Source organism: Melospiza melodia, chromosome 1 (genome assembly GCF_035770615.1).
Source record: "Melospiza melodia melodia isolate bMelMel2 chromosome 1, bMelMel2.pri, whole genome shotgun sequence".
NCBI classification, from domain to species: domain Eukaryota; kingdom Metazoa; phylum Chordata; class Aves; order Passeriformes; family Passerellidae; genus Melospiza; species Melospiza melodia.
Genome location: NC_086194.1, coordinates 44,598,900 through 44,623,272, shown reverse-complemented (window position 1 = coordinate 44,623,272; position 24,373 = coordinate 44,598,900). Strand labels below are relative to the sequence as shown.

The window sequence follows — 24,373 nt, the reverse complement described above, 5'->3', positions numbered from 1 at the left end:
CCAGGGACTCACAGGAGTCTGTGTAAAAGTGCAGAGGGATTTCTTCACAAGAGCTTTAGCACTTAATATGAAAACACTTTGATTTAGAGGGGCCAGATGTGCTACATTTGACTTCTGATGGGCTACTCCCAAAAATGATCTTTTCTGTGGTTTTTGGTCTTTGTTAGGAATAGAGAGAAAAGCTGCTGGAAATTCATTATTTATGCTTTGATGCTTCCTCCTTTTCCAGACACTTCTCCGTGCTGAAATACCTTGATGATTTTGAAAGAAACTGTTTCCATTGCAATGAATATACATCTTAGTATTAATCTAACTTGATTTTTATGGAGTATAATGGATCATGACATATAAAAAACTTTTCAAAAATCTTTCTTTCACATCTGAGTATAACTGTAGACTCAGAATTTCATCAGATTTATCTCCATGAGTGACACTTACAAAGAATAGTTTCACAGGGGGATAATCAGTTGCTCTTCATACCTGAAGCATCACTAGAAGATAGCAAATGGATCTGAATCCAGGTTGTATATTGTTATGTTTTTTAAATTCTCTCTTCACTTTCAAATCAGAGGGAGATTGCTCTCTTCTGTGTCAGGAATGAGTGGGAAGTTATGTTCTGTTAATGCCAAAAAGTGATCATTCCTAGACACCAACCAGTTAGCCCCAACCCAAGGACATGTGCCATCTAATTTCTTGTATCACTGTTTGTGTGTATTTTCTCTCATCATCACTGTTGTTGATGGAGTCTCAGCTTGCTAAGTTCTGTCTGCACTGATGTATTAGAAGGTATTATTGCTGCTCTGAGGAGCCATTCTCATGATATGAGAAAAAAAAAAAAGCCAACCAGAATCTGCCATCATCTGCCTTTTTTTTTTTTTTTTTTTGCTTTTGTTGGGTAATCTTTTAATCCAGTAATTTTTTATCAAAATCTTGCAGGTGGTGTATGCCAGATGGACTTTTTGTAGAGATTAAATGAAGGATAATTTGTCAAGCAGCTGCATCAGTGAGGATTTTTCCTGTGTGGGGGAATGTACAAGGAAAGGCATGACAACACTTGTGTCCCTATTCCTGTAATTCACTGGTGGATCACATTTAGTGGATTCGGAGAGTATTTGATTTTATCAGTCATTAAAATCTAACTAGCTTTCTTAGCTAATGTTTCAATTAAAAATCAAAATATCTAAAGTCTGCCTCTCTAATGTCCTGTATGCCACTGTGTTCTCTAATATATGCGATTTCTCAGTAGTCTTTGAGTCCATACAATGAACTGTGTTGTCACCTGGTGTAAGTGTTGGTCTTGTGAAGTCCCAATCCAACAAATACATGTATGGTTAACTTCATCGCTGTGCGGAAACTTGTGAAGGAAAGCCAGCCACCTGCCTAAAATTTTCTGTGATAGGAGCTAAGGTTCATTATGTTTCTCTGAAAATGCAAGCTCCATCTTGGCAGTTTATGTGACCATACTGGACATGCAATACAATGAGGTTGTCCATGTTTAAAATATAAAAGAAAGTCAAAAGTGAAAGATGGAGAAATCTTTTTCCTCATGATACCATCAAAATACAGGAAATTACCTAAGGTCAAGCATCAGGATGATGCTGTGTGGATTCCTGTTCAAAAGAAGTGTGGCTGACCTGCCTTGGAGGGATGTTGATTTTAAGAAAGAGCAACCATATAAAAACAAATATAAAAATATATCAATATCTCAAAAAGTATCACATTTTCACAAACTGATTCCCTGGCTTGGACTTTCAGTATACAGTAAAAGGATGTAGCCTGGATGCAGGCAGAACTGCTGTTGCTCTCCTGCACCTTCAGCTTTTCCAGAAATTTAGTCTAGACTTAAAAATGTGTTTATAAGGTACTGTTGGGATGCTTAGATTAATGATTCTGCTGGTTTACATGTTGCAAAATTAATCATGTTGAGTTAACAGCACACTTAAACTCCTTTGGCATTATTTGAATTAGACTTCACACCACTGAGCTGATGGTCTTGTGACACAACAGAACAGTCATCATTTCCATGTGGGTGCTGTGTGCTCAGTGGAGGGGTAGTTCAGGCTTGATATATTCACATATATATCTTGATATATTTATACTGTCAAAAGAAAAGGTTTACTTGGTGGGAAATGGAGAACTAATATTTTTAATCTAACCCTCTCCAGCTATCATGAAAAATACTGGAAGAAAATAAAAAATCAAACAAAAGCATGATATTCTTTACTTTTATTATAATTTTAACAACATGAGTAAATTGAAATCTGTAAGCAAAGCAATTACGTGAAGAGGGTCTAATAAAGTTGTTCAAGCTACAACCTACTTTGATTGTTGAATCAAACTGAATAAAGCAGGCTGCTTTGATGAGTTTTTAGCTTCCACGAACATAATTGGCAGTGACATCTTTTGCTTTAATGGCAATGGTCTTCATAATCAGCTGAAAGTAAAAAAAGAAAAAGATAAAAATAAAAATTGGTCACTACTACTAACAGGAAAATTGCTGAACCAAGTCCTACTCTCAGTTCAGCTGGTGAAAACTCACCAGCTTCAGCAATATTTGATTCTTTTAAAATTCTCCCTGTCCTGAGTAGAAGAGCAAGTCAAAATCTGTGGATGAGATTCTCAGAGGTTCCTGACTAAGGGCGGTTAAGGATCTTAGAAATGCCCAACCAAGCAACCCTACCCAATCACTGTAAATCTGTTTACAGATTATTCCCAGAAGAAACATCTTAGGACTTGGAACCACATTTCTTCACAAAAGGTACAGTCAGTGGCCCAGATTCTGTCCTTGGACTTCAGGACAAACTTATAAGCTTAGGCAGAGAATTTTTCACAGCTATAATATTTGGACTGTATTGAGGGAGGAGGAAGGATGGCATAATGTATTCAAATTAGGAAACAACTACGCATCTGCTTTGCAGCCCCTAATGTAGCCCCTGGTAGCAGCTTTTTTAGTGTCACATCTCAGACCTTCAGAGAAATGAAACTCATGGCATGTTCTCAAACCATGTCCTTCTTTGGCAGTGCTGGAAACCACCCATCTCCAATATACCAGGAATCTTTGTTTGATGGGATTTGGTGTGTTCTCCCTCTTTGGCAGCTTCTGCAAACCTCACCATCTACCAGCCAGCTTTATGAAACATGAGAAGCACCCCAGTCCTCCTGCTTCCAGCAACCTCACAACCCCTTCCCTGGGAGCATGTTCTCCATCCTTTTAAGGACAAGTAAGTACCTGCTTTGCTCTCCATCCAGGAGGCAGTGGTATGCAGCAATGTCTTTCTCCAGCTGTTGTTTGCTAGTCAGCAGATTTTCACGATCCCTCTGCTGCTGTTCGGTTTCTACTTTGATTTCTCCCATCTCTGCCTCCAGCTTGGAAATGACAGAGCCTAGGTTCTGCAGTTCGATGTCGTGCCAGTGCTTGGCATCATATAAAGAGTTCTCCAGACCTCTCTTCTGCAAGGGCAGGACAGCAGACAATGAATCAGTCAATTTCCATATGCTTCATAGTGATTTTTATTCAGGTTTGCCCAATATCTCTATTGACTATATATATATTTTGACAATTCCTTTCTTTAGCTACCTTGGTATTAGGTATTATCATTACAAAAGTTGAATATCTGTACTTTTATAAGGTGCAGATATTCCTGACATTATCTAATACTACACTACCAAGCAATCTCGGTGAGATTGAGTATGAATACACTGACGATGGAAATTTGGAGCCTGGTTGTCAAATGTGGTACACTTAGAGCACTATTTAAATCAAGAGGAGCCCAGAAATATCTGGCATCTCTAGAAACAGGATTTGGTGTGTTGGAACCCAGGACATTCTCTGTCTGCCCTGGAGGACTCGAGACTCTGGCAGGGGGCTCAGAGACCTTGGCATGGAGTCAAAGACACCTGTGCCTTCAATTTTAACCCATGGAAACAATTACCAACTTTGTGTGAAGAGTTACAAGCCACAAGGGTTTGAGTAGAATGATAGTGAATTTATCACAGGGTGAAAATGTAGAATTTTTGGGTTTTTAGAATGGGGGTTCAAGAGGCAAGATGGAGGAATCTGAGCGTGTCCTGTCTTTCTCCTTCTTCTTGCCCTCCATCTTCTGCTGTGATGGTGGCGCTTTTGGATTGCTTTAGAGTAGAGACAAACTATCTAACACAGGTGATAGGTATTGGAAAATTATTGTAAATAAAGTACACGTAGTTTTTAGTATAAAAAGATAACACCACCCCAAGGCAGTCAGTGTGCCTCAACTCGACCTGCTGGACAGACCTCAGCGGTAAGAAAAAGATTGTATGAGATAAGAGAAAATAAACAACCTTGAAAACCAGAGCCAAGGAATCCCAACTTTTTCTTCAAGAGTGGGGCTGGGAAAAAAGACTTTTTAATACCTTGGGAGCCTTTCTAACAACTCATTACCCGAGATTGGGTGGAAAATGGGATTAATTCTTAACTCTGCATCCCAAGACAGGAATGTTCCCCTCAGAGGTTGCGTTGAGTTCGCAGAGAATACACCCCCTGAAAACCCAGCATTCCTTACCAAGGTTCTCAAAGATTCGGTTTCTGCTTGCAAGCTCTGTATTTTGCAGGCAGTTTCGTGGAACTCGGTTCTGAGGCCCTCCACCAGCTCCTCCTCCTGGGTCCGCACGGCAGCCGCCGTCTCAGCCTGTTGCTGGTGAAAGAAGGCGACTGTCATCACAACCTACACAAGTTATGGTTTAGCTTCCTTGCAGACCAAACTGACAGTAATATTTTCACAGTTTGTGGCAATCCTGACTCCAAGTTTGATTCCTGTGCATTAAATCCCTCGGTTGAATAATTCTGGATACTTCTTAGTGTCAAAATTATCATATTTTCTAGGCATTTACTGTAAAATGGCTTATGCATGCAAGCATATTTATGTTATCCGTGTCAACAACAGCTGTTCAGAATTCATACTTGTATGTTTAAAATTATCTCTAAAGATAAAACATGGCTGTAAGTGCTCATTTTATAGCCATACTATAATATTTCTTTAAAAGTTTTGTGTCTTCAGAACTACTCCACCTTAATTTTGCACATAAGATTCTATGAGTCAGACAGCAAGTCATGTTACAGGGGTCAAAAAAAAATTCTTGTTAATTAAGTCCTAAGTTAATTGTGCTATTTCCTGCTCTTATGGCTTGGGGGGTTTTATACGTGTTTAGTTCAGGTTCCTTGAAAATAGGTGAAGGAAAAAGTACCTTAGTAAAAATAGAATTTCTATACTTTTTAATAAGGGCTGAGATCAAGGTTTTTCAGCCCAGAGCTCTGGGCTCTCTAGAAAATACAGTTCTTCAGTCAAAACCTACATTTCTTGTGGTTGATGCTAAAATTAAACTATGCAAAATACTTCCATCCCACTCTGAAACTTCATCTCAACCCTGCTCTGGTTTTCTTTTATTTTAAAAGTAAGATTGAATTTTTAAAAAATCTAGGACCATGCACCAAAAATAGGGATTATTTTGAATTACCATGTGAAGCCCACACCTTGCACATTGTGAATGAAATAGCCTCAGTGGGAAAAGGTCATTTAAATACCAGTTAAATCTCAAACATAAATTTAGATTTAAGAACCTGTGTTGCAGAGGGCTGAATTTTAATCCAAGCACCAAACCTGTCTTTTCCAGCAAATTGCACAGATCCTGTGTTTTCTGGAAATGCTTTTTGGGGGCTTGTGCTTCACAGGGACATAATTCTACCTGACTACTCCTGGTGAACCAGTGATCAAGGACCTGCCACTCTTCAGTAAATTGTGTCTGCTAAATTGTGTTGAGAGAGCAGTCTGCACCTTCTTGGGCTACAAGGACTGCAAATGTCTCCTTTTAAAGAATTATACAGGGAAGGGAAGGTGCCTTTGCATCTATATTTATAGCCTACACCCATTACCTGAATCCTGGCTTTGACATTTACCCTGCTGGTGGCCCAAATGCTACCTGTAAATCCAGCTTGCCCTCACCACAGGCGGCATTGAAACCCTTCCAGGAGCTCCCCTAAGCTGTGGAGTGACCATAGTGGTGTGAACAGGAGAACAGGCAGATGGAGTAGATGGAGATGGCTACATCGGGTGCTGAGCACTCAGGAGGACACAGCAAGTGAGCACACACCAAATGTGCTCTAAAGCTCTTGGGACACTCAAGGTTTCCCCAGCCTCCTTACAGGTTACCAGCCCCAGGTGTCCAGGTGCTGCTGGGCATGACACTTGGCCTCAGCTTTGGGGCTCCTTCTGTGCAGAAGTGCAGAAGTAGTCTGTGTCCTCTTCACTAGGCTATTCATGCTTTCTGGGGACTTTTCCTATTCCTGAGGTGCTCTATAAGGGAAAGGCTATGTATGTGGTGAGCACAAACAGCTGGACTAATGGAGGGAGAGGATGAAATCATATTCCTAACTCTTTATCATGTTGGTGCTTGAGTTTCCTAGGAATCTGTGCATTTCAAACCTCTGTACAGTCCCGGCCCAAGCATTGTGCATGAGCGCAGGATCCCTCATTAGTCTGTTTTTCATGGAATCCAGATAATGAAAGAATGGTTAGGAATGGAACACCAACACCCAGAGTTGACCAGTGTGGTATCTAAAGAAACAAAGTTACTTTGAAAAGCTTTTGAGCGTTCTGGGAAAGTTTTAGCAAAGTAGCAAAAAAGGGAGAAACAACTGGAGTGATTCACAAGATTTTTCAGAACCTTTTATGAAGACAACAGAGAAAGCTGTGTATCTGTGTGCTCAGGGCAGAACATTTCCATGGATCAACAGCTGCTCTAGAGACAGAACATGAAGAGAAAATGAAGGTCTAATTCCATTAAGACAGAAGCTTAACAGCTTGATGCCTCAAGGTGTACTGCGTTGGGAATGAAGCAGGAATTAGAAGGATTTATGGATCACAGAAAACCATACAGATTAGCAATGAGCAGGAATGGATGTTTGGAATCAAACTACATGAATGAACAGCACATCAGTAAGTAAAGTATCTTTCCAGGGAAAAAGTATTAAATAGCATGCATGTCTTGCAAGGGTTTCAATCACTTGTGTCAATTCAGGAAAGGATTTTGACCACTACAGACAAAAAAATGCACAGGTGAAACCAATGGACTTAAGTTTTGGGGTTACTCATCTAAAAAAGGCTCATGTGAAACCCTGTGAGGTATGAATTTAAATTGATGTGTTTTGGTGCCCAAATATCCTTGAAAATTTGAGCCAACAGTACAAATCTAGGCACAAGACAAAGCAAATGAGGCAAGGTAATTACTCAGAAAATAACAAAAATACAAAAATACTGCCTTCATGTCTAAATCAATGCTAAGACATCATTTGAAACACCTTGGTCTGAGCTGGTCACAGGTACACCAGAGAGTAGGTGCAGAAAAAGGAAATTAAAATATTAGGGGCCAAGGAAAACTTCACAGAGAGACACTGAAAACACTGGTAATGAAGAGCCAAGGAGTGCAGGGAACTGCTCTCCCTCCTGTGCTGTCACAAAAGAGCAAGAGCAAGTTTTTCACTGTGTGGATAACCAAATTATACATCTTACCCACAAAAGATGATTTAAAACCACAAGCTTAGTTGGTAAAAGCTAAACTCTTGTCATCTGTTTCCATAGTAGTAATCTGAATTGATCTGTGTCTGTACAAGATAAAGGACACAAAACTGGATCACCTGGCTTTAATTTCTGGGAAAAAAAAAAGCCCCTAGAATGTCTTACCAGAATCTGTGCAGATCCAGAACTGATCTTTTCAGAAATCTGTGATATTCTGTTTCTTTGTTCCATTAAAAAAACCAAACCAAAACAGGAGCAACTGAAACTAGCAAGAGCTTAGGCTCAGATGGCTGAGTAGGGGTGGGTTGGGTATCAAAGACATGATAGAACAGTGTACTAGGAGCTGTCAATTTTCTCACCAAATGACATCTCTGAAGCTAAAGGACCAGATATCAAAGGTATGAAAGAAATAGGAAGAAGAAGTTGTAAGGGTGTTTTTGCACAGGAGGACAAGGAGCAGGAAGAAGCAGGACAGGCAAGCGGGAGCACTGAAGAATTTGGTGCCATCAGAGTGATGCTCATTTTGCAGTGGGTCAGGAACAGATTTTTCTGGGGAAAGCTCAAGAGGCCACTGAGGATGCCCTGGCTTTTCAGAGCTCATGTGCTTTGTATGGAGGCACTCTCCAGGCTCATGCATTCTATCACTGTGTCACTCATTTCTTTTGGACTTTATGAGCTGAAAATCAGGCCCCACAGACTAACTTTATGAAAACTTTGCTTAATAAGTCTGGCATTCTCATAAACTTGATGGGACCTCTGGGATAAACCCCTCTGCTTGACTTCTTGTACATTTCCTAGCAATTTTGGTATCACTGTTGTCACATGATTTTTCTTCTTTATTTTGAAAATTAACTCAGAGCTTGCACATATGTTTGCAAACATATTTCTTGGTTTTGTTGTTTTTTCTCACTGTTTGCCTTCAATACCCCCTACACCTCTCATGGCAGCTCTTTACCTTGAAACAGGGGGGCATATGTTTATATGGTTTTGCTAAGTATTTCAACAGCACTGCTGCAGTTATGATTTCACAGAATTACAGAATATGCTGAGTTGGAAGGAACCCACAAGGATCATCGAGTCCAACTCCTGGCTCTACACAGGACCATCCCCAAGAGTCACACCTTGTGCTTAAGAGCATTGTCCAAACACTTCTTGAGCTCTGCCAGGTTGGTGCTGTGACCACTTCCTTGGGGAACATGTTCAGTGCCCAGACACCCTCTGGGTGAGGAACCTTTTTCTAACATCCAATCTGAACCTCCCTGACACAACTTCAGGCCATTCCCTCGGGCCCTGTCACTGATAAACAGAGAGAAGAGATCAGTGCCTGCCTTTCCTTTTCCCCTCAAAAGGAAGGTGCAGGCTGCAATGAGGTCTCCCCTCAGTCTCCTCCTCTCCAGACTGAACAAACACAGTGACCTCAGCCCCTCCTCACCAGGGTTCCCCTCAGGGCCCTTCACCATTCTAATTGCTCTCCTGATTTACCCTGTCATGCTCTGCTGTAAGAGCAAGCTCAGAACGAGATGGCTTCTAACACACAGGATCATCCACTGAACTTAATGCTTCATCTGTACAAAAATACTTACTTTGGAAAATGAGAGATCCTTCATGACAGAGAAAAAGCTGTATTAAAATGCTGAGTCTGTCTCAGACTCAGACAGCCTCAGGAGACAAAAACCCCTATTTAAAGGGAATGGCTATTATAATCACTTTTCATTTCTAAGCTACTATCTAAACTTGTCCTCTGCTGCCAGAGGAAAAAATATCAGGGAGGGACCAAGGAGTCTGTAGTGTAGAGGGCAATGTGTTTTGCCCTTCTTATTTATAGACCCCTGTAAATTATTAAGTGGAGGAACAGCCCTAGTAAGAAGGGTAATAACAGTGGCTTATCCTCTACAGAAGGTATCAACTGATTAAGTTTGTTTTCCTTAGCCAACACTTCAGAGCCCATGAAAGGCTCCCACAGATACTGTGGTATGAGCAGGGCCATTTCCACCAGTGCTTAACTCTGTGCATCCCAAGAAGGCCTTTATAAGTGCATTCTCCTTTGGATTGGACCAAAATATTTTAGATTTTTAACATCTTTTCTGTTTCAAAAAACCCCCAAAAAGCACCCAACCCTCAAAGATATTGCAGAATATTAGAGAGATTTTGTGTTTGCTTGATGTCCTGTGATGTTGGAGTGGGTTACAGAGTGCTGACCTTGGTACGGAGCAGGGCACCTGCCTCAGCACGATTCTTTTCAATGTCTCTCTCCCAGTGGATTCTGATTTTTTCCAGAATGTCATCCAGGCCACTTCCCAGGGGAACATCAAGTTCTTCCAGCTGAGATCCAGCAAGCTGCTTGTATAATACCTTCACATCCTTGAACAAAAATAACAAACATAAAGAAAGTGAACTGGACAGTTGAATGGTATCTTCAGAGAAGCTCAAGGAAGAGCTCTTTTGGTGCCACAAACAGAGAGAGTAATTAAATTTGGCCCCAAAAGCTATCTCTGCATTAATGATTTGGTGAATTAAAGGGTTTCTTTTTCAGAAGTGGATTTCCCTTGCTTCTGCATGGGGTGTCTTCCTGCAGATCTGGGGTGCAGGAAGAGCTTTCCCCTTGGTGGAAGGAGGCTGAAGCCCTGCACCAAGGCAGTGCCTGGAGCGGCCTCTCAATGGTGGCAAGTTTCTCCAGCAGCCAGTTCTTGAGATGTGCACACTGCACAGCTGGGACCCGAAATCACTGCAAACATTGCCAGTCAAGCTGCAGTGTGGACTTTGGGCCAAGGAACTAACAGCTTACAGGACATCAGAAACTCTTCCCTTGCTGCTGCACCATGCAGGAGCCTTCCAGCATCTACTGGAAGACATAAGATGTGCAAAGCAGCAGGAGCTCTACAGCCTCACAGCTTGTGTGAGACTAGTGTGCATTTTATGCATGTGCATGTTAGATGAAGAGTGTTATCCTCTGTGGCAGGATAACGCCTTTAAATTTCCTTTTTTAAGTTTAAGTGCTCCAAAAACATGTAAGCAGTAGAGATTAGCAGGTTTAGAATTGAACACTTAAAGGTAGCACATCAGTTGTACATTGTGTTCAGGAATCCAATAATTAATGAGATTTTCACATGTATCTTAACTGTCTGGCACTGCAATCCTTTTAGATCAGCCTGTTTATCTGTGTTATTGGCGCAAAAACAAAACAAAAAAAAGGCAGTGTAAAAGTATCTGGGAATTGTATTTGTAAGCAATGGCCCCTGATAGTGACAATACTGGAAAAAATGGATGGGAATTGTGCGAATTATGAACCTGCAAGAATGCAAACCTCAAAATGTGCCCACTCCAAGTTCACAAACCCTTCAAAAGGACTTGGCATGAATTTGCTAGTGGGTTGGATTAGTTCAGGAAAGTCCTTGGGACTTTATTTTGCCAGAGCTCAGCAATGGTTGCTTCTAGCCTTTATTCTGTGACTTTTCTTAGGCAGCTTTCCCTGGTCCTGCTGCCATGGGAAAACCAGGCCTGTGCTGAAGTGGTTCTGCAAATGCTCAGGTATTCCCAAAAGATAAAGAAAAAATCATCTTTCCACTCTGCAAGGGCTCCTTGTTGGCTACATGAGGATCAAGATGGATCAAGATGGTGTTCTCATTATGCATAGCTACAGACAACAGCATCAGCACCAGCTTTTCTGGTTTCACAACAGTCATTGCATTACTTGGAGGTTTAAAGAGGATCTTGTTTATTTCTATCATTTTTCTCTTTACCCTCTTATCTAAAACAACTTCAATTTTCTCCTGCCATGCACTGCTGATGAAGCCACTGGTTATTTTCTGCAAAATGCCAGCCCTGGAATTTGACTGATGCAAGTAGGGAGCTCGTGATGCAACCTCATCTTGGCAAGCCAGTGTTGCTGAAATCTTGTGGTTGGAGGAACAACTGGTAAGAAATGTAAGGTAGGATAGTACCTTGCTTTCATGAGCCATCACAGTTCAAGCTCTATCTTACTTTTGAGGCACCAGCACAGCTGCTTGCTTTCCCTTATAAGGGATTAGCAACAGCTCCATATTCAAGTCCCCATGAATAAAGATGCTGACTTGTGTTCAATCCTGAAATCCCTGCTGAAGGAAGTAAACCACCTTCATGCAAATAGTGTTGGTGAATGCAGTGACTAGGTGGGAAAGTATTGCAAAATTGGGCAGTATGGGCTTCTCTTCTGTCTGCCTGTCTGTGGTGGTGCATCCTCCCCACCCACTGGGGCCTCTCTGTGGGTTCAGGAATTCTTGACAGACCTCACCCTTAATCAGTCAATGGCTCCTGGGCAATTAAGTTTCTCTTGTGTTTATCAGAAACACTGTCTGTTCCTAGGAGCTTCTGGTGCCCAACAAAGGAAGGGGAAGAGATAGTCAGCTATCCTAGCATAAACTTGGAATATTAGTTGCCCGAATCATAGTTTGAGTGGAACAATATTTTTGTTACCAGACTTCTGAGGAAAACTCAGTAATTACCATCTTGGATTATAGCCAAGATGGAGATTGACAGATGACTGAAGCCAATCATCTTGGGACTCTATAAACAGCAGTCCTGAGTGAGGCCCTTTGAGATCTCCAGGACTGCAGTGGGCTGTGAGCAGCAATCTCCCTCCGACTGGGGCACCTCTCTGAGCTAACAAGCTCTCAAGTTTGCAATACTCAATACTTGTTGCCAAATGCTGATTGGTGGTAGGACCTGGGATATTCTGACTACTCCTCAAGGCTCAGCTCTCACCTGTTGAGGTGCAGAAGCACCTGACTTGATGCTTCTGAGATGCAGAAGTATCTGACTTGAGTATTGCACTGAACTTGAGGGAAATTTTTAATAGGTAATTTTGTACCAACTTCATATCTGTTTGTGTGTGTGTGTGAATTCGTTTAAATACCCTATAGCAAATATAGTATGAATACTTCCATCCCAGATCTACAGTTAAGTTAGTGCTGTGCTTACAGGAAACCCTATAGGATAATTTTGTAAATGTTAAATTAGTCAGTGATCAGGTGGTGACAAATCCTATAGCTATAAACCATTGACCAAGTCTGAGGTCAAGTTTGGGCTCAGCTGCACCTAATTTCCATCAGAGGTTTAGAAAGCAACGGGGTCTCCTCTGAACCTCATGACTCAATTGGAAGGCCTCCCCTAACCCTTTTGAACCTTTATCCTTTAGCACCTTTACCCTCTGTCTCCCTGATTTCCATGTAAACTGTTCTAGATTGATTCTAATCCAATTTTACTTTGTGAGCTTCATTATATAGTAAGTAATAAAAGGAACCTTGCCATCAAAGTTAAATTGCACTTTCACATCTCATATTAAACCTTCTTTTGCCAACACCTTTGGTGATGATTCTTTAGAGCCACTCCTTCATGCTACTGTCCCTGTGACTTGCTTCAGTGTTGTGCTTCTCAAGAGAGACTCAGTTTTGGGAACTGAGCCCCTTGCTAAGTCAGGCAAGGTGTTTTCATAAAAACCTGGTTAATGCTCAGCATCAGTGCAGCAAGACCAGAGCTGGTGGCCTGCACATGGACTTTCTCCTTCCATCAGATCTCACTGCTGAGATGTCCACATGCATGACTGTGCAGCCCCTTGGCCATCATGGGGTGACTGACAAGAAATGAAGGGACAGCTTCTCTTCCATTTCTCATTTATCAAACAAGAAAGGGTTAACACCTACTTGTGAGTCATTTGATAATGCCTCAGAGGTTAGTCCTCTGAGTTAAAAGAGAAGGAAGAAATAGGAGTAGGTTTCAGGAAAATCCGCCCCCCCCCTGCCCAGACAGGGCAGGTGGAGTTTTTAATGTTTGCTTTGCACTAGATGTGTGATACCAACCAGAAGAAACAGGCACACATTGCCTTTGCAGTATCCTGAGTCTGCACTTACTTCTTCATGATTCTTTGACAGCATAGCTAGTTCTTCCTTCATGCTTTCTATCTGACTCTCCAGATCCATTTTAGTTAAATTAGCATCATCAATCACTTTATATAGGGAATTAATTTCATCTTCCACTGCCTTTCTGAATGGCTGCTCATTTTCATACCTGCAGAGAAAAAAAAAAAAGCCAAACTTCAACACAGCACAACTCAGCAAGTAAAACCTGTCTTTTTTTTCTGAATTATAGTATTTCTGCTAATTAGCAAACGTGTCCCAGACAGAAGCATAGAATACAGAGACAGTATACTTTGCTCTCACCTTATCTCTTCGTACTTGAAGTTAACTGCCTGAAGTGCCCTGTCATTAATTCAGAGTGTAAGAAAACAGGTCAAGTTAGCAGTATGTGCTAAGGTGGTTATCAGCCTGATAGGATTCCAGAAAAAGCATGGAGAGGGTCATGGTTTCTTGCTAGATCTGATATTTATCTACAGTATCACCATGGGTGGCTTTTTCTCAGTTGTCTTGGCTGTAAAATGAGAACAACAACTCCCTTGTCTACATAAAAACCTTTTAGAGCAATGGTTAAAGAAAGAGCATTACTTTTACTAATAGACATGCTGATGGAAGTCTGGCCTATGTTCCAGAGTCCTGGCCCATCCCTTAGACCAAATCCCAGTAGCATCAAAATAAAGAGGAAATTTCTGTGGTTGGTTTGTCAGCTGGAATTGCTGTTGGAACAAAGAGCTCATTTCCAAACCATGGCTGTAATGGTAGGGAAATTTTGGCAAGCACTTTCCATTCCAGAGCACTGCTTGCTGCATTGCTCTTCTTTGTAACTTTTTGGTTTAGGCTTTCCATTGAAAATGTGGATTGCATTGTGAATCTCCTTGGGTGGGAGACATTTGTGCCAAACCTGTCCAACCTGGGGACCTGGAGGGAACGGCAGGTTAGCTGGGAACCTGCTTCATGAACACTTTGCTCCTTGATAACCACCTTCACTGCTGGGAGTTTAAAGCCTGGGAGAGCGGCAGCTGATCTCAGGTTTCACTATGCAGTAGATTGATTCAACATTGTTTTTGTTATGTAGACTGCTTGTCCAAGTCAGCTGACACTTCTAAAAAGTATTTTTTTAAAACTACATAAAATATGAATGTAACTTGCTGGATGTAAGGCCAAATGAGTATCTCAGAGTTGTACCTTTCTGAAATAAAAGGCAAACTTAAAAATGATTAGCACATTCTAGTTTTATGATTAAATAAAATAATGCCAGAGAGAGAGAAAAAGAAGTTTAAGGGATGATAAAAACCATAGAAGATAAAAATCAATTAGTTTGATGTATGTTTTTTGTGTAAGAGCTTGCAAAAAGCTATTTGTAAATGAATGAGACCATAATGAGTAAAAAAAGCTAGAAGGATCACATCTTCTGAGTAAAATCTAGAGGTTCATGCACTCATATACATGACTATCAGGCTTTTCCAACTGAAAGACAATAAAAAAGTAGTTTGCCAGTGTTTAAAATCTTCTTTTATTTCTTATTTTTCTCAGTAAAGTAAATTCAGCACAGGCCATTTCTGTTTTCTTGACTAGCATTTCCACCCATGTCTGTAGTGGTGCAGTTTTCACTTTGTGGCTGTAGCAAAATTATTGTTACTTCCAAAACCACTTGGTTTTGGCACTGAAGTGCTAAAAATTACAACTAAAAAGCACATGGAATTTCGCCTTTATAAAATGCCAACCCAATTTTGAATGAACACTGGCATCTCAGTGAAAAACCAATGTCTGTGTTAAGACTAGCTTAGGTCATTTTGCTTGTTCTTGTGCACATTTTTGTTACTACAAATCTTCAAAATCTTCCAAAATAATGTTAGCACCATCATTATTTTTCTCCCAAATCAGAATGTTGAATATAAATATGCAACTTAAAAAATCTACTCACTATCATTACACCCTTACAAATAAAGTGTTCACAAAGGCAAATTTTAAAGAAAATGGCCATCTAGGTGCCACCACAGGACTACCTGTCTTTAAAATCTTCAGCACAGGCTTGAATATTCTCAGTGTGCAGCATGAGACGAGCATTTTCAAGGACTGCTTCACCCACCTAGAAGAAAGATACAACAGAGCTCAAGCAGTGAACAGCTTCAGCACATGTATCTTAAGCAGATGTACAGCTTTGATTCTGAAAATAATCCTTCATCCTAGGGCTGTTCAAGTGACTCATTCCAGATAACTTAAACAATTATTTTTGTACATATAAGTTCACAAATTCTCAGCAAAGAGACAGTAATTTGTCATCACACTGCTTATTCCTCCTAAACCCTCATCTTCTTGTAGCAACACATTTATTCTGATCACCAGCTCTTTGCAAGGGGCAAAATTCATTGCTTTGCTCAAGGTACTTTCATCATTTAAGTCCCACTTATACTTTCTAGATACAATTTAAGCAGCACTTATGCAGTTCCTATTCTACTTCCCATATTAGCAGTCCTCTTCAGGGTCGTCCTCCTCAGGGAGCCGCGGAATGCGTGCTGCTCGTGCCGCCTGCGAGCCCTCCTCAGCTCCCAGAGCGTCGCTTTCCTTCTCCTAGGGGATCCTCTAGGCTCTTGCGACAGATATGAGACCTGAGAAGCCTTCAGAGATTATTACACTGATTGGAAAGATCGTGCAAAGCAGACTGTGGCATCATTGCAATGGCTCTGGGGTGTATCTATAAACGTCCAAGAGGTACTTGAGGGGTAAACCCGAAAGGCTTGTGACTTGGCAGCTTGTTGTGATTCAAGAAGGTCATATAAAATGATAAATAGGAAAAAAAGATCACAGCCTGCCCTGGAGTCACATGTGCATTGAGCTGTGGCCATGCAGAATTCAGTACCAGGCTTAGAGTGATCACCTCTGCAAGTGTCTGGGAGCTCCAGTCACCCCATGATCCATGCTGTCACTCTGGCAAAGCTGCACTGAACATTTCTTTGGTCTTTTTCAGCAGACGCCCATGAAGATTTGCAGTTAAAACTAAATCCCCTCATGAATAAGATCAGATTTTTAGGCTGGCCAGGAGAGTTCTTCAAGCAGAAAAATCTTTCCTTAGATAATTAAGTCTGTAACTAAGATTGCAAATCACCCAAAGCATTCTGCTCCTCCAAGGTGAAACACACCATGCAATGTGGAAACATCAAGGATGCATCCAGACAAGTAGATCTCAAGTGGGATTGTTGCCCTATGTTCCCACCTGCCCTGAGGCTGCCTGGTGATGGGGTGGAGGTGGGCATGCAAGGCTGAAGCATTTCTAGGGGGCAGTTAACATTTTCCTTCATGGAGAATGGCTTACTGCTCCACATGTCTTACAAATGTTTGGACCAACAAATATGTAATACCTGAAAGCATCTGATAAGGAGAAATGTGGAGAAACAGCCTGCTTTTCACTATCTATTATGTCCATAATGGATCAGGAAGTTAAAAGCACTTTACATCTTTTCAGTCTGATGAAGAACAAGAGTGGTTTAAAAAGTGGTTTTCTTCATTCTTCCCTATTTTTAGGGAAAAACAGGGAAGGTGGTTGGGGGTTGGATCTTGTTTCACACCATTGCATGGGGAACCTATTTTTCTTCAATAACTGTGGGATTTCTTGGCCTATTCCAAACAATATGATAGAGGGATAGGCCATCTCAGAGACATCCAGTTCTAACTCATTTCATGAAAACAGCATCTGGACAGAGGAGAGAGGTTCTGTAAATACTGCTGCTCGGAGTGGGGGAAGCCCCAGGTTGGGCATGGGAAAGTTGGGGAGTGCAGCAAAAGCACAGGACTCAGAGATGTCATGAAAGCCCCAGGTGCAGGCAAAGAGATGGTCCCTCACCACACACCAGCCAGCCCTGCTGTGCAGCACACACGTACAGAAGAGTTCTCTGTGCTCGTTTGCACTCAGAACTGGCTGCTCTTCATTGTCCAGCCCCTCATTTCTTTCTCCCTGATCTTTTTGCAGCCCCACTTTACCAGCACTGTCCTAACTCCCCAAACCCTGGGCTGTCCATCTGTGGCATTTCAGAGCAGCTGAACAGAGCTGGGGCTCTGGGGACATGCTGCTCTTCTGTCCTCAGGTTCCCTTACACCAGGACACCTGAGTTTCTCCCGAAGGATGGAAAATTGGCATTTAGTCAGCACAGAAGTAGAGGGACCTCTTTGACACAAGTTCTGAAATGTTAGGTGCCTCTGATTTGCATGAGCTGTAAAAGCCCTTTCCTAGCTCCAGAAGAAATCTAAGTCTTCCATCAGGGGCTTTTTTTGTATGATTTAATTCTCCTATTAATCAACAGCTGGATGCAAACACACAGCATTAGTGAGACAGATTTGTAGCCACTTTGCTGACATGTATACTAAACCACATGATGCAGCAGTTTAGGAAACACCCTTCTTTGTGTCCATTGGGAATGAGAGGCCTTGCAGGGCTGCAAGCACTTAGACATTGCCTCCTCTGCTTGTAAAGCAGAAGGCAGTGCTGTCCTGCCTCACAGAGCTTCTGGGACGCTTAAATCACTGATGCACATTCAAACAGCCAAAATGGGAAGAGTTAAAAAAAATGCAAATATTATTACTAACAATAGCTCCTTTCAGTCACACATTGTCTTTCAACACTCAGTTCTGTGATACACATACACCTTTTGATCACGATTTTTTTCCAGCTCTTGAATTAACAGTGAATATTCACGGTATCAAACATCTTAACAACAAAGCAGCAAGGATTTTCTTTGATTTCATTGTGATTTTATGGACATGAAAATGCAATATTAATTTTTTGGAAGAAAAGTCACATAAAAATCTGTGCTGACATGCTGGCCCATTTCCTGTGTTAAAACTGGCATCAAGGATAAAACAGCTGCTTCAAGGGAGTGGGCAGATGCCAGACTGAAGTCATACAGACCCAGGGAGAATTTACTCCTTATCCCTGGTGACTAGCAGCTTCTGATTTTTAACAGAGATTTGGTCAAGTTTGGCATGGTAAGATTTTACTATACCCTTCAAATTTTTAGCTGTGCTTTATCTGTAGATTTGTATACTTTTGCTGTTTTTACAGAATCTAAATCCTTTCTGACTGCTACTAAATTCATGGCCTCAGGTGTGGCCTGTGATAATGAATCTCATGGTTTAATTATTCATGTAATGGAAACTTCTCTGGCTTTTAAGTTCACTTCAGTAAAGCAAACGCCTCCATGGGAAAAGATCGGAAGATGTTGATCCAGTCTTTCCTTCCACATACACAAGGAAATAGTTGAGACCATTGCCTCCAACACATTTTAATTCACTAAAATGAACTAAAATCAGGCTAAAAGCCTGCAGCCCACTGCCAAGCAATAAACTCTTAATGGTCTTGGTCATGCTTTCCATGTTGAACCCTTTCTCAGAGCCTGAAGGAGGAAACCTCGAAGGCAGCAAGGGCAGCATTTGTTGCATGGCCTCAGGAAAGGTAAAATCTGGAGAGAGGCTCAGATTGATGGCTCCTCTCCTGATTCCTGCTGCATCCAGGGAAATTCAACTTCGTGTATGCATCAAATATTTTATAGGTACACAGGACTGCATCAAAGAATGCCTGGTTCTCAAAGCAGGAGATACCTCTTCAAAAAATGATCTGTAAAACTGTAATATTATCCAAGCACAAGGAGAAAACCTCATGGCCCCTCACAGCTGCCTGTGAAGGCAGCCCAAATTTATGCTGTTGGAGGTGGCTGAGAGAACATGACTAAAACTAATTCACTGCCATCCTCTGTAGGGCAGTTGATCAAGCTTTGTGCCATTTTGTGGGAGTTTGTTGTACCCTCAGATGAGTAGCAGAGTGCTATTTCACGCATTTACAGACACTGATCACGCACTGTGTTGTGCCAGAGTGTGTCACAAGTAACACTCAGAGGCTCTTCTGACCCTGCAGCAAATAAATTAGTGGGTGTGAGTCCAAATGTGACAATTCCTCAGGCTGTTAGACCTGCATATTCTCCAGGCTTAATATTCACACTGATTAAATGCCAATAGAAAGGCCAAATGCAAATAAAAGTAGTTCCATAGGAAAACTCTGGAGGTCTTTCAAACGCTCCCAACCACACATAGGATGTCATGATCAGTCATAGCAGAGATAAAATTGGTGCAGAATGTTGATTACTTCTTTTGCTTGTGTGTTTACTCCTGTGATCTGAAGTGCGCTATGTGTCATCTCATAGACAAAATAAATCTCTGTGTCTCCCATGCAGCTGTAATTGAGCAGTCATGGAGACTGAGCTACTCTCTTCTGTCTGTAAACTCACTCAGACTGTTTCAAGCATCCACTTCTGCCAGGTGCTGCCCTGTTCCCTGGGAAGGAATTGCCATTGCAAACAGTCTCCTATTCTGCAGAAGAGACACATTTGATTAGAGAGAGAATTTTCCACAAGAAGACCAAGATGAAGCCCAGAGAAGAAGAGTATGCACAGGGTAAAATTTATATTTCTGTCATGAAATCATAATTCTGTCATATGAACTCCTCTTGGCAAGGATTTCTCATTTCCCTCTTTTCCTGCAAAAATCCTCTCTCTTTGTCCCAATTAGTGTGTGTCCACCTGCTCTGCCAGAAGCCAGCTGCCCAGGTGGGTAATTAACCCTGTGAGCAGGATAGTGGCTTTCCATCATTCCGCTCCCACCAGCGATCCCCTGCTGCAGCCATGGCTCTGACGATGGCAAGGAAACACGAGTGGTTTTCCCTGAGGGACTCTGTGCTCACACACACCCTCTGAGTCACTCCCTGACTCGTTCTTCCCTCAGCTCTCTGTTTGGGAGATGTGCTGGCACCAAGCTGCTTTTGCTGGCAACGCAACTACGCAAACTCTGGGATGCTGGAGCACATCCCAGGAAGGGCAGGAGGGAAATGGGACTTCAGGCCTGCTGGGGTCTCTCCTGTGCCACTGTAAAGATGGGCCTGTCACATTTGTGATTTTGAGACCAGGAGAGTCCTTTGTGGCCATGTGCTTGTCTTCTCATTAGCAGGGCAAGAGGAAAGGGCTCCTGTCCTGCTTAGACCCCCTCCCAATTGTGTATTTTCCTTCGCTGTTTTTTGTTCAAAAACTGTTCCTATCATGAGTGCTTGGGCTAATCCAGGTGCCTGTCTGTGTATTTTTTCCCCCAAAACTTTCACAGCTGCTTTATGCAAATGACCAAGGAGTTTTACAGCTGCCAGGCATTTCTCCCCACTGAACACATGGGCCTGGCTGGGAATTGAAATGAGTGCTCAGATTTTACAAGAAGCTGAAAATGGGGTATGCCACTTTTAAAGAAATCAAGGTGGATGCAGACATCTGCAGAAAATCTGAATATATTTCCAAAAATTACATTTAGGAATGTATCTGCCAGGTGTCTCTCATTTCTGCTACACCTTGCTCCTGAATGCCTTTTCCTTTTCTGCTTGGGATGTGCTGTGGCAGGAAGGTTCTGACTTCATGTGGTTTCAGCTGTTTCTGCAGCAACTGATTTTGACATTACTTTAATAAATGTGGTGGTTTTGATGTTGATGGTGGCATAATTTTACCAATTACCTCCAGGACGAATGAGCTAATTGGTGTTTGGACTGGATAGGGACCTACTTTCATTTTTGGTTAAATGCTTAAATAAAAAAAGCAAAGAAACCTATTAATCAGAATTGAACATAACAGCTTGGATCACATCCGTGCAAGACAAAACCCACTAAGTGGTGCCTCTTTTATTGATTTAATTGAAGCAATTCAGAAGATTTTATGTGCTCTCTGATGTGTTTTGATAGTTAAATAGATACGGATGATGCTAATCTTTTTCTCTTCTTTTCTATGATAGAAATGCTGTTACTACATGGCTTTATTTTTCTGGTTTTCATACAGGAAGAGCCTGATATTCAGGCTAGATTTCATTATGAGATGCTCTTATTCATTCATAAAAAAGAGGTAGAGGCAAGGATGACTACAAAGGAAGGTTGAAGGAAAAGCAATTTGGATAAAAAATTATCACATTTGCAGGTTCATCTGCACTGCAATGTTAGTGGTTTATATAATGAAAAATCAGGCAGTCCTTCCTAAATGGTCCTTTCCTATGGTCCCACATTTTTGGGCTGAACCATAAATCCTGGTAGGATTTACAGGTGAAGTCTGCGACTACGAAATGCGACACTGGTCTGGAGAACACGGGATGGCGGCTGCAAAGGATTAACTCCCTGTCGTCCATCAAGTCCCCATCTTCCCCAGTGAGATAATAGTTTCAAGGAGATGGCTTTTTGTACCTTGGATTCAGAGAACCCCTTTGCTTCAGCAGCTGCTCCCTTCAGGAAGCAATGATGTCATTTAGTAATACTAAAATGTAGCAACTTTAAAAGCTGGTGCTTGGCTGGGTGTTTCTGCTGACACAATCTTTGTACAACAGCTTCTGCCAACATTCAGGGTTCAAACTACGTTTGCAGTGTTCTGGGGGAACACCTGCCCTAAAAATACAAAGTAAAACTGGCCAACCCAAGTTAAAGCACACAATTGTCCCAGGTGACTTAAAGTTGGCTTTCAGCTTTCTGAAGACCCAGTGATGGCATTTTGTGTGCCTGCAGAAGCGCTGCTGGGAAGAGGTGTGCAAGATGCCAAACTCCAGGTCTGTCTGCTCCCACTAGTTGGGAGCTGGGAATCCAGGCTTGTGTGCTGCACCAAGACCTCAGCAGACAGAGATCTGTGTCTGCTCCAAGCAGGACATCAGCCTGCAGACAAAAGGAACTCCTTCTGGTCCATGCGGTCAATACAGACACTATTTCACACCCCCACAATAAACATCTGTGCCTTATGGAGAAGGTGATAGTAAGGGATGGTGGGGTGATGGCAAAGGAAAGAAAGGGAGTCACTCATTTGTAGCCATGTGATAATTATTTTTAAATTAATAGAGCTTTTGAAAATGTTATTAAGCCAACAAGGGAATAAAGTAAAATCTGAATTGCTGATTAAAAAAAAAAAAAAACAATCCCACAACGTGCTCGTAATATAATGTTGCGAGATAACCTAATTCAGTCCTAGCAGGTTTCTTTCAATAATTTTGATACTCAGTATAATAACCACAGACTTAAAATAAGGGGGAAAAAAAAGGGAAAAAACGCCCACCCGTTCTAATCAACCCAGACTTGGGCGCCTTGGGGTGCATTTCAATCGCTCCCATGCGCACGATGCCTGAGGCAATTCTCCCGCTTGATAGGCATAATAATGCTAATTATCATGAAGGTGGATTTCGAACCCTCTGTCTAGGGCTCCTCGCCCTGGAATCAGACGGCATTCATGAGCAGCCTGGCCCCTGCCCGCCCGGAGCTGCCGATGACCCGCGCAGCTCCGTCCGTCCCTCCGTCCCTCTGTCCGTCCGTCCGTCCCTCCCGCCCGCGGGCTGCCGGCGGCGCTCCGGGCTCACCTGGTGGTAAATCGCCTCCCAGTTCTCCCGCAGCGCTCCCCAGCTGCTCACGCTGGCCGCCTTCTTGTCCAGGTACACTCTGATGTGCTCCTCCAGCTCCTGGTTGACCTGCTCGAGCGCTCGCACCTTCTCGATGTACTCCACCAGGCAGCCGTTCAGGCTTTCGTAGGAGAGAGCCCTGCCCTTATCCAGCCCCGGGGCCAGGGGCACGGCGGCGGCCGAGCTGCGGAGGCCCTGCAGGAAGACGCTGCTGATGCCCAGGGCTCTACGGGACACTCGGGTGCCCAGGCTGCTCACGCCGCCGGTGGGGACGGTGCCCACGTACACGCCGGGGGGTCTCGACAGGCTCCCTCCGCCCCCGACGCTGACCCGGCGGCCCGGCGGCCCCGAGCTCTCCGCCGCGGACGTGGAGGGCTGCTGCCCCAGGAAGGACGAGCGGCGCCGCGGCAAGGGCATGGTGCCGCTCCAGCCTGCCGAGCACCGCCGCTCAGCCCGGCCGCCTGGCCCCGCACTGGCGGCAGCGATGTGCCGAGCCCAGCAGGTTGGGGCTCGCCTGGGATTTCGGCTTTGTGCGACGGCTTTCTGGAAGGGGCGCTTTGTGCCGCCTGGGAGCGCCCGTCGCATTGTCCGGCGGCTGCTGGGTCAGCAGTCCCATTTCAGGGGAAATCTCCCTGCTGCTGCTGCTGCAAATGTGGCAGATGAAAAGCACAATGGTGTTTACGGGCACAGCGGGACGGGGATTCAGTACAATGTACGTGTTAAAATACCAGCAGTGTTTTCTACGCTGACACCCGGATGATTTCCTTCCCTTACAGCCACAGGTATCCGTTATATACTACAAATGCATCTGCTTCTCACACCAGTGCTTGCTCCAGACATAGTCTACAAGACATTTCCTAACTTAGCAAAACCCAGACCTCCGTGGAGTCACCTGAGCCACGGCTGAGCAGAGCCGAGCCAGCCTTTTGCCGCTGCAGAGCATCGAATGCTCCCTTGTGTCTGCTGCAGCTTCTGGGTTTCTCTGCAATTTGGCTTCACTACCCACCCAAGGGATATTGACACAATCCCAGCAGATTTTATAGGGACAAGCACCCTCACGGCCACTCCTTCCCAGTCAGTTTAACTTCACATAATCAATTGCACTTTGTCTGCTCAGCACAGACCTGTTTCACTTCTTGGCCTGCGTAACGTGGTGACACAGTGAGGCAACTGTGAATTAGAAGAAAAGGGCAAAACAATCCTAGAGACTTACTGCAGGGAAAGGGGGAGATTTCCCCTGCTCTTCTTTTTATGTCACTATTCTTTAGCTACTAGTGATCAGGTGGGTAGTTTATAGGTAATAATAAGTATTAAGTAGGATGTGTTCCTGGTACAGTGCAATTCTTCACAACACAATGTTAGGTCTGGCTTTTTCTACCTATACACAGGGAAACTTCACAGCCAGGATGCTGTTCCAGTGTAGATCACTGTGTGCACATCTCTGTAGGCACGACTGTAATGTGCTGATGTTGGGCATTGCCCTAATGCACTGTAGGTTTG

At 42.9% G+C, this 24,373-nt stretch overlaps 1 protein-coding gene across 1 annotated transcript; it reads right to left on the bottom strand.

The window, feature by feature from the left end:
* Window positions 1-3,174: 3,174 nt before the first annotated feature.
* Window positions 3,175-23,607, bottom strand: BFSP2 (beaded filament structural protein 2). The gene is given in 7 exon segments (XM_063165728.1): window positions 3,175-3,450; window positions 4,539-4,670; window positions 9,747-9,908; window positions 13,433-13,589; window positions 15,442-15,524; window positions 22,835-23,380; window positions 23,382-23,607. Coding segments are annotated over 7 exon segments (1,464 nt in total). The 5' UTR covers window positions 23,490-23,607.
* Between the last annotated feature and the right edge of the window lie 766 nt (window positions 23,608-24,373).